The 11,237-nt window shown below is 43.2% G+C and overlaps 1 protein-coding gene across 1 annotated transcript in view; it reads right to left on the bottom strand.

Moving 5' to 3' along the window:
- Nucleotides 1-1,208: 1,208 nt before the first annotated feature.
- LOC8038457 (lachesin) overlaps nt 1,209-11,237 on the bottom strand; it is a 34,805-nt gene continuing 24,776 nt past the window's right edge. The window contains exons 2-4 of the mRNA XM_040221432.1: nt 8,254-8,464; nt 4,802-5,104; nt 1,209-1,339 (exon numbers count right to left, since the gene is read on the bottom strand). Coding sequence (XP_040077366.1) covers nt 1,209-1,339; nt 4,802-5,104; nt 8,254-8,464 — 645 coding nt within the window. The remainder of the gene's footprint in view (nt 1,340-4,801; nt 5,105-8,253; nt 8,465-11,237) is intronic.

Genomic DNA, 11,237 nt, shown 5'->3' with positions numbered 1-11,237 from the left:
TCTGTCTTACAGATTAATGAGTGGAGTTACAGGTGGCTTGGCGGTCATTTTTTATAAGCTCTAGTGATGTCTTGAATGGTGCGCTGAATATATTACCATCTTAGTAAAATCTCAGACTTCCAGTGCGATTATCGAAATACCTATAAAGAACGAAAAACGTATTTGAATAAATGGATCGAAAATATTGTACATTACATTCATATAAATACTCCAATTGCAGTGGTTTTTGGTCAGCTACAATTGCAGTGGTTTGGGGTTTGGCCTTTTTTGACTCAATCCAGACCTTAGCGTAAGTTTAGCAATAAAGAAAGATGCTTATGAAAGAATTAGGTTCTACAAAATACTGCAAGAGAGCAAAACGTCATGATTATATTATACAGGGTTAAATAAATTTAACGTTTTGGTCTTCAACAGTTACTCAAGGACAAAAAAAACAACAACATGCGAATGATCCAAGTCCGCAGCCGGAGGTTTTAAATGATGGCCACACTCTACTACCTTGTTATTTTTATGTATCCTTCAGGGCACACCTTCTCCATAGTCACTAACACTGTGCTCACCAATTCATAAACAAACTGCGCACATGTCATTGCCGACCTCCCCCGATAAAGTAAAAAACGCTGTCTGCAAGACGTAGTAAGGAAGAAAAAGTACAAAATTGGGGTGTGAGTCTCTGGAGAACAGCTTAACACTTTGACCGCTAGTGCGATGCTTCGACCATCCACCGGACATTGTTTCAGCTATCACTCACGTCGGTTTGAGTGAGCCGGTGATGTCACTAGCACTGTGACTGGCGAGCACACAGGGCGGACGAGGTTACACGACTGCTGACTCGGCGAGTTGGTAGTTCATGTTGAATAGCATAACAGCGCACAACAGGAGAAACATTCACAAACACAGACACACTAAAAAATATACACTCACTCGGCGCTGACTCACAACTCATGGATTTGTATTGTCTTCTCTATGCACAAAGACCCACCTCCTCTTTTTCTATGTTCTAAGAACAAGATGACGACCTCAAATGCAAAATACAAAAAAAAAGTTAAGAAATGATTTTTAATAAAGTAAAGAATAATAAGGAATTCTCACTGCCGGTGCCTAAGAGAACTTTTGGTCACATACTTAAGCTCCCTTTGTGTGAGGACGAGGGTCTAGGAACATCGGGTGCGCAAATCAGTGTGCCTTCGTCGTCCAGACGCACTGCACTATCTCTGCACCCCGACGTGAATGAAAACTCGGCATAACAACAGCGCTCCCGCGACGAGATGCCGCGATGATTGCGACCTCTCACTGAGATTTCCCTGGCTGCCGTGCTGCATCGCTGCGGGTTTTTCCCCTGCACAAAAGAAATCAACACAATGTGACAGTTACTTTCATGTTTATTTATTATAAAGAAAAAAAAAAAACTCGTGGTTGAATACATTTTAAAGTTATACACGAGGAAACTGCGTGTTAGACGGATCAGTTTACCCTCAAAAGCTTTGTCCACTATGCTCGCGGAGGAACCGACGTTTCCCGTGCGGCAGTCATAGCCTCCTCGGGGTGATATGAAAACAAGAGTTGCTCCCCACTGTATTCTAATTTTTTGTATATTTTCTCTGTTAAATACACTAGTGGACACTTCACAGGTTATTCACGCGACTCACATTTGAACCAACTACAAAAACATTTTACAAATAAATATTAATGTTACCGAACCGCCAGATGCGGTTCTTACTCGACGGCACACAGCAGACACCATGAGTCCGCTAGACGCAAAATCAATCGGTCACAATATATGTGGGAAGCAGGGATGGGCAGAATTTCAAACGCAAGTATTTGAAATACGTATTTTAAATACTTTGTGTATTTTTAATTTGTATTTAATTACAAATTGGGTAATGTATTTGACGAGTGTATTTAAATACTAAAACGTGGGTATTTCAAATACAATGGTAATTAAGTACAATTTTGTGGGGGAAAATACATCCCTCAAATTTATTGTCACTGTCCAGAGAAGGAAGAAAACTACGTTCTGCACCGAATGCAGTGTCTCTCAATCAAGCACAAGCGTTTAGTGACTTTGTGATTACGGTGCTAGTCCAGGGCAAGAAATAGTGACGAAATCGACGTTCACTGGCAGACTGGCTAAATAAGTGCCTGTGACAACTTGTGATACTTTCCAGCCTGATTTCCCTCCATATTTTTGCCTGGAACATTCTAAATGCGCGGGTCGTCCAGATTTTTGTAACTGGTGCGAGTTGCAACCATAAAAAATGATCTAGCTAATGCTGCGCCTCTTGGTCGTCTCGGTTCTTTGATGATCTATACCAGGGGTGGCCAAGCGGCGGCTCACGAGCCGCATGCGGCTTTTTGCGTGTCAAAGTGCGGCTCGCCGCTCCCTCCCCTACCTACCCCCCCCCCCCCCCCCCCACACACACACACACACTTCGCCGCCTCCCTGCCCAAAAAGAGAAATGGAACGCGTGTTAAATCGAAAGACAGGTTGTGGTTCGCTAGTCTTGTGCTACTACTACCTTACGTAGATATTGAACTGCTTTTGACTCGGATGTATTGAAAGTAGTAAAAATTTCGTTTATTACTCTGGACAAAGGTTTGCCGCCCCCCCCCCCTCCTCCCCTTGCGGCTTTTGGATGTTTCGTGGTTTTGTCTGTGGCTCTTAGGCCAGGTCAGCCTGGCCACCCCTGGTCTATACCAAAATGTAATCCACAAAAACAAAAAGTGCTTGAAGCTTTGTACTTTTTTCACCTATTAGGTCAAAGCTGATTACATTTTTGTGATTATATTTCTATTACGTTACTAGAGCCTCGAACACTAACTCCCAAGTGTGCGATGCGAAATTAAAATGAGATGCCCAGAAACCCGTTGCAGGTGCCCTGAAGTCGCTGACGCAAATTTTGAGGAATGTATTTGGAAAAGTATTTGGAGGAGACCAAATACATTTATTGTATTTGTATCTTGTTCTTAAATGTTTTTTGGAAATGTAATTAGATTTGTAATTAAATACATTTTTGACGAAGTATTTTGTATTTGAATTTCGATACCTATTTGCATGTATTTTGCCCATCCCTGGTGGGAAGAAAATGTCCACCCAAATGGAATTTAAACTTGTGTGTGGGTGATAAGCCTTGACAGTTTCTCTGGCTTATCATACGAGATGCCGGCTAAGATAAACGCGTGATTACGTAGGTATGACTAGAACACAATAAAAGAATGACGTAATAAAGCAAGCAAAAATATTAGTGCCTCTCGGTCTATAAGGTCGGACTTAACTGAGGTCGACTGCGTGTTCCCAAAAATTTGATGGGTTCTCTTTTCGCTTCCACTGTACATTCTTCTTCTTACCATGCGCCCAACACCTCGTCGCAAGGAAAAACTCTGTTTAGCATTAATATTGACTGAATATTCCGACATTCAAACACCAAAAATAAATAAAGAGCGTTGGCACTTTGTCTATTACTTAGCAATTAAAGAACAAAGAAAAGATGTCATCAACAATACAAGTGCGAAACATTGAAGGTACATTTCACAAAGATCATTGCCCACTCAGTGAGCTGGTCTTTGAACTATTTTGCCTGGGACTTCTGTCCGACTGGGGATCTCAGCCTCACAATATGTGTTGTTGCTTCGAAGTGGAAGATAAAAAGGTCAAGGAAGCCGTCGTATAATTCCAGGACACACACACACACACAAAGAGAGAGACACACACACACACAAGCACGGACGCACGCACACACACACACACAGACACGCACGCATGCACGCGCGCACACACACAGACACGCACACGCGCACATACACACACACGCACACGCACACACAAACACAAACACACACACGCACACATGCGTGCTCGCGACCCTAGCAGTTCTTTAGAGAGGCGCCGATAACTTAGACGAGAGGACTCAGTCGTCGCTGTTCACGGGGCCACCCAGCCTGTGGCGACTGAAGTTTATGTCGATTGCAGAGTGTAGCAAATAGCAGGACAGGGGACTGAGGTGTACATCGTCACCGCTGCACCACAGCCAGAGTCGCGACGAGTTGCGGAACACACAGTAGTGATTTCACCAACTAGAAACGAAGGGGGCGAAATGTAGGCGCGTCTCCAACACGAGCTGAAGCTAACACAGATGCTATGATCTGACTAGTCTTGGCCGCTGTCCTTATACTAGTATACAAAAAATGCTCAAAACATTCAATCGTAAAACAAAATGTACGAGTAAATGAACGGATTGAGTGCAAATGAACATTTCACAAATGTGTCTTTAAGTGATGAATTGACCTTACTCGAGTTTTGTTAGTGCAGGTTTTTGGCAAATAGTTGCGCCTAAAACTTCTGATTTCTCCTATGCACAAGGAAGGAAACGGTAAAACATTTCAGGTTGACGCTGCCACTCACACATCGCACAACATGAGAGACGATTTGGTACTGTTGTCCTTTCTTTCGACCTGAAAGTTTCTTCCTTTGTCTATGTCACAGTCATTATAGTAAAACAAAGAAGTGAAAGCTTCTTTTAAGTTGAAAGAAGATTTAGCTGATCCGAGCGTGTGTGTTACCATAATAATCCTTACCGTTTTCACACCTGCGCATAGGAAATAAATAACGGAATTTTTCAGGCTTAAATATTTTATCTGAAATCCACATTCACAAACATTTTGTATAATAAGTGCACCACCTGAGTATTTCTTAGGTCATTGTTGATTGATTTATCTATACGGCTCTTTTTAAGCCGAAATAGTGCTCAAAGGCACCCTATAGCTTTGATGGTTTACGCTATATGGGTCCCATATACCGTACCGCTGAGCACGTGCACGGTGATGTTGGCCGGGTCCGCGTACGACGGGATGCACGAGTAGTTGCCAGAGTCCTCCGTGGCGGCGTCCGGCACCTGGAGTCTGGACAGAGTGGTCGACTGCCCCCTCTCCGTCGCCATCCGGATGCCAGCTCTCCTCGCCGAGTCGTAGTTGATCATGCGGTCGTCGTGGTACCAGAACACGTAGACCGGGGGCGCCCGGCTGTCCGTCACCACGCACGTCAGGTTGATGGTGTTGCCGCTCTGGATGTAGAGGTTCGAGCCCTCCCGGATGCGAGCCTTGGCCACTGGTAAGTTTGGATACGGGGCGGGAAGAATAGAAAAGAAGCAATTAGCGGACGCATCTGACTGTAGGGCTATGATTCGTATTTTTCGTTTATATGCCTAATCAGTGATAGGTTACAACCAGAGTAGAGGATCCGCCTCCGGCACGCGCTCTTTTAGTTCCACCGGGATCTGGCTGCGTGTGGCACGGAGCGTGATCAAAGGCAGAAGGCCCGTGCTCGAGGCTAAGCATCCACTGGGTTAATTATGCCTCACTAGCTATAGACCACTTTTCTGCTTAAAAACAAAAGCCTTCTCTTGGGCTTCCAAGAGACTTCCAGTCGCTCTGTTTCGGCAGACCTTTCAAGCTGTCAATGTAAAAATATTTGGAACGACAAAGGTTTTCTGAATGTAAAAATATTTGGAACGACAAAGGTTTTCACAAAACGCCAATTTGGGCATTTATCGAGGCTCTAATGCTGTGCTGTTGAAAAAAGAGGCAATCTGTCGTCTTACAGCAAAAATAAAAAAAAAATTCTAACATACATCTGGCTGACCTGTTGTTTAACTAACCACTTGAAGAACTGGTCATAACATATTTTATGAACGTTACAAGAAGCGGTGCTATGGTGGATATCGTTGCGTCCTCTCATTTGACCTGATGTTCGCGGGGACACAAATCGGCAACAGCGCCTCCCTTTCGATCCTTTTAAACGCGCTCAACCTATAAACAACGTTAAGCCATTGTAGACTCAATTCGGTAGCATCAATAGGGGACATGAGTTAAGCCAGCTTTCACTACGTTTGACGTCTAAGTAAGGTGGATGATTTTTGCGGACTTAAGTAAATACAGTATCCAGCTTCATGTTTTGGTGATTAAATTAACCTAAGGTTTCGTGTAAGAGCTTCAAAATGTCACGAGAGGTGGGGTCGTTTATCCCTGAATCTGACGGAAATCCACAGCTGCTGATGGCCTCAGCACAAATATGTGAAGACGGGTTTTACAATGCTGCGTTCTAGTCGACAAACGTGCAGGCGACAGCTCCATGAGGTCCCTCTACGAAAGCAGTAATCCAGATGAAATGTAATACCGAGATTGCAAAGGTTTACGTCGCTAACTATGCCAAGACGTCAGTAGATTTAATTATTTCGGATGATAAGAAGCGCGCGGAAAAAATACTGCTTAACCACAGGCCGGATGAGAGGAGCGAAAGGAGAGGCCCTGATCTTGCTAGTCGGAGCAGATTGAGCCAAACATACTGAAATATACGTTCTCCGCAATAAAATGTATACAAAAGAAATAAATTAAATTTAAGTTGTGCTGCTAACACACTATTCGCGTTCACTAAAACGAGGGGAAAAGGGGGGGGGGTTGTTGTTAGAACTGCATAAACGATCACATGGTGTGGAGAAACCAGTGTGCTTTCAACAATGAACGCCATAAATTTGATGCTAGCAAAAGCTTTACCTTTCGACACTTCCAATGGGCTCTGGAAGAAGGCGCAAATGCGGGGCAGCATAAGCTAGACAAACTAAATATATGAAACCAAAATATAGATCAAAGAAAAAAAGTCATCAAGAGCAAAAAGTGAGGTGCGTGCATAAATCTCATCCCCGTGTGTCTTCTTTTTTTTGTGTGTGTGCGTGTGTGTGCTAATTTTTGTCTTCGTGTGTTTCGCGCCACTTGAGAGCGCTCTGACGGGAAACGCCTTAAATCAGTTTTAACGAGGCTTCCCTTTCAGTTTTTTTAATGCCTGGATAACACCGAAAAGAGCGGAGAGCGGCTAGGTGTCGAAGGAAGTGCGGCACCTAGTTTCCCCCATCTCGGAATCCGGTTGGTGCAGCGGTTGGCCTACTGAGTTGATCGGGTGAAGCGGACATTCGGAACCATATCGGTTTTGATATTTTTAGAACCTCGATTAGAAGTTCACGCGCGGAGTGAGTGCACGGCTCTAGGAAATTATATAGGCGGTAATCTATGTCGGATGTTATCCGACCTTTTTTTTTATTATTAATATAATGCAGAACTTTCGTTTAGCGGCTTCAAGATGGGGTTAATAACACTATTTTCTCATGTCTCAAACTACCCAAAACTGATGTGTTAAAAAGAATTTAGTTTTAGCCGAAGGAAGGTAGCAAGGGAAGGGAAACGTTTTAATTATTTGACCTTGTCTCTTATCGCTTCATTTTGTTTTGGTTTGGTAGTGTGATGTTTAGTCTCCTGAACAAAATCGATCGGGAATAGTATGAGGTCTGGATACTTTAATAAATATAAAAAAGGAGCACGCATCGATAAAATCTAAAATGAACATTGTTAACTTGCAAGCAAAAAAAAAGAAATAATAATAACTCAAGCACTAGTGGGGAAAAGAAATGAGCAGACACGCAAAATAATCTTAAGGAACTGTCTAGTTTCCTAGCGCACTCAAAATATTTTGAGATGGCATAAGAGCTGGCGTGTCTTATTGGTTGTAAAATTATATCTAATATTAGGTGAAATTTTATTTGCGGTTTTCAGTTAGTTTTATTTGTATAAGTTTCTTTTCTTTTTATGGGATGAGGACGTCAGCGTAAATTAACGTGCTCAGCAATTTACTGTAGCCGCTCACAGTAATAAAACAAGAAGGGTGCCTTTCAATTGTTATATTACAACGTGAACAACCGACAACGAACGTTTATCCATACGTCTAGAAGATTTATCTTTATTCTTTCCCGAAGTGTGAAAGATACGGAGTCCAGAACGAACTTACCTAGTAAGTCTCGCCTTAGTCCACTCCCGAAATTTCTATGTAGCCTGTTCGAGATATCGAGTGCAGCAGATAAGGAGCCGAGCGCAGTCTTGCCGACTCATTCACTCTCGTGCTATCCAGCTTTCACGCCGACGCATCGTCGCTCACTGCTGCCAGCGTCGACGTTCGCTGCTGCTTTCTCGATGCTCGTCCTTTCCTTTGTTTCTGGCACAATTTCACCATGAAACCAGTTTACGCTCGTCGAGCCTTATCTATCCGCTACAATATGCCTCCAGCACGAGCACTTCTACCTTCGGTAACACTTTGTCTTTTCGCAATCCTCGAGCGTGCACGCATAGCCGAAGTACGACCAAAGGCTGCGAGCACGTCTTGGATGCCGTGAATGACCGAGGCCATGGGGACATCAAGGGGCGGAGACTCACCGACGAGGGCGAGCGAGACGTTGAGGCTCATCTTGGGCTCGGTGGAAATCTGGCACTCATAGACGCCGGCGTCCCCCTTCTGGGTGTAGCGCACCTCCAGGGTCCAGTCGTCAGAGCCCTCCAGGTGGATCGAGTGAAACCGTTGGTCCGACGTGTACGCGTACGTCCCCACCGTCAAGATGTGCAGGTCGCGCTGGCGCACCCACGAGACCTGCAAACAGGGGGCGAAAAGGATGGAAGCTGAAGTTGCACGGATAGCGCCTTTTTTATAGAACACAGAGGAAATACGGAGGACAAAATGAAGGTATAAACGCAGTTCTGTGTCCACTAACGCCTTTTATAACACGTTTTCTTCAGTTACGATTGATGAATGTAAACTACTACAAGAAAACATCGTCTTCATTGTAGCCCGGGCGGTCTGTGACCTCTTTTGTTTTTAGAACGTTTAGAGTAAGGCCGTTGTCTAGTGTCTTCCGACTGTCGTCACTTTAGATACAGTCCGTGAGTGGATATTTTTATGCATTGATGCCTATATATTTTTTATTTATTAGTTTGTATAAAAATAAGATAAGAGGGATTACTTCATTCGCAGTAACGTTTATCTTCAAAATGCTATACTGCATAAAATGCTGTGAAGCACAATGGGAGCAACATCATCTAGAGTTTTCGACGAGGTGAAATGGGCGGAGAGGGGAAAAAAGAGGGAAAGGAACAAGAGGTGTGGGGAGAGAAAATATGGTCTGTCACGTGACGTATATTATCTTTTTAACTTTAGAGGGGAGACTGAATAGTTGTATAGGTCACATGGCGTCGATTTCCCGCGCTAAATGTAGCGGGAAAATTGGAAACCGGGAAAGATATCGCGCAAGCGGCCCGGGAGGAAAGATTGGTTCTTCGAAGGCAACAGCATGCGGACCGTAGACGGCGATCAATGGAAGCTGGGGTGGCTGCATTTGGTACCGCCGACGCCCGGGAGAGCAAACTGGCTCTCAGAAGACAACGAAACACTCCACTATATGGTAATGCATATTGTCCGAAATGAACGTAGATAAAGCAGCATTTTTCTTATACCGTAGTAACATAGTCGTTACATTTATTCAAGGCAATAACAAATAACATATACTTGCTTTACTCATTTCGAGTAACGTATAACGTAGTTGCCTTGTTTTTTACCTCCTCTTCCCAGAACTTAAAAATATTACACTTCCATTTTTTTTTATATTCTTGGCACCAGGTCGTATAAACCCTCGCTTTTTTGTGTTTTAGTATTGTTTCTCGCCAGGATCTAGATGGAACAGAACAAAATATAAGGAACTTAAGTTACGTTTCTGCACGGGCATTATGCTTCTTAAAATATGGCGTTAATGCGTACCTCTAACATAAAAAAAGTTAAACGCTCTAATTTATGATTACAATGTAACGCAAAAGTAACACGCGTTAATGTTTATCGGTGAACGTAACGCGTTCCTCTTAATTTTAACGCAAAGTAAGTCGGTAACGCGTTCCCTTAATTTTCCAAGAAACAAGCAACGTATTTCGTTACCTATTTTTCTTTAACGCCATAACACTGCACCCTGTGATTGAATGGCTCCATACATTTCATTTCGCAGATTGCATCTCTGTATCAAGAAGTAACCGCTTTGTACATCCTTAAAGTCGCCCTCGCACTGCTCATACACCATACGAAAGACACGGCGTTCGATGCAGACATGATGACACAACTCTTTGCGGGCAAACCCATCTTCGAAGCACGTTAGCTCCATACATTAGCAAGCCTCAGCCAGTGTCTGCAGACAGTCGTACACATAATGCATTATTATCAGTCTGAACGCGGCTTTAAGTTGAGGCGTTTTGACAACACACGTTTCTTACGCCATGTCAAACCGGTGACGCCAGCTGTGGAAAGGCGCACGTGCAGTTGGCTCGCTCTCTAAGAAACATTCCTTAAAGAGCGAGCCAACTGCTTTCTTAAAGAGATCCATCTGCAATTTTCGAATTGACTAAATTTACTACGTCTAAGTCCCGATACAGCATATTTTTTTTTTTTTTTTTTAAACGCGACATGCACAATTGAAAAAGCCATACAGCACAAGTGATCGTCCGGTCTGTTCCCCCTGAAAGATCTTGTTGGGGTTTTTGTCTCTGAACATCTTAATGCCAATAGCATTCTTCACAATAGCGTGAAGGCCCTGTCTCAATGAGGAAACGCAGTGGCGACCTCAACAAAATATATGTCTATCAATAATTGGTCAACATTGTTCTCGGTTGCCCTGTTGCCCGACAAACTGCCACACCGCTGAATCATCGGCACAATAAAGGAAACAGCAGCAATGTTGCCTCGGCATGGCAGCTTTCGGAAGCAGCTGCAGATTGTGTCGGAAGACGAGTGTTGCCCAGATTAATGGAGGAGCGAATTTCATGCCTTCAACACAACAGATACAGCTTCGATTGCAGAGTTTTTTTGTAAATAACGTGACTTATTAAGAGCTTACTCAAATAAAGGCCTGAAAAACGCTATGTAATGACAATTAAGGTTGGCATGCAGCTAAAATATTTTGATCAATGTATTTACTAATATCTAGGGAGAGGGTTTGTTAACGCAAAAGTTCGAACTCTTCGAACTTTCGCGTTAACAAACCCTCTCCCTAGATATTTTATAAAACTAACCCACCACGCCATATGGGCTCCCGTCCTGAAGAAGGCAGTGCCACTGCCGAAACTTCGACGGACGTCAGGCCCCTTTCTTATTTTTATTAATTTTTTTATTTTTAATTCTTTATTGTATTTTTCATTTAACAATTTATTTTTGTAAGTTCTTGTGTTTTAACTTTGAATTTTACTCCGTCCTGTTTAAAAGTTTCTTTCCCGTGTAACTAGCGTTCTTGTGCGTAGTCTTCATTATTCCCGTAAACTAATGCAACTTTTTTTCGGCACTTCACCCTTTTTTGTTGCGTGATTTTTTTCGCCATTAAATTAGAATTTTA

This window comes from Ixodes scapularis, unplaced genomic scaffold (assembly GCF_016920785.2).
Source record: "Ixodes scapularis isolate PalLabHiFi unplaced genomic scaffold, ASM1692078v2 PGA_scaffold11__112_contigs__length_91849675, whole genome shotgun sequence".
Classification (NCBI taxonomy): Eukaryota; Metazoa; Arthropoda; class Arachnida; order Ixodida; family Ixodidae; genus Ixodes; species Ixodes scapularis.
This window is presented reverse-complemented; position numbering and strand designations above follow the sequence as displayed.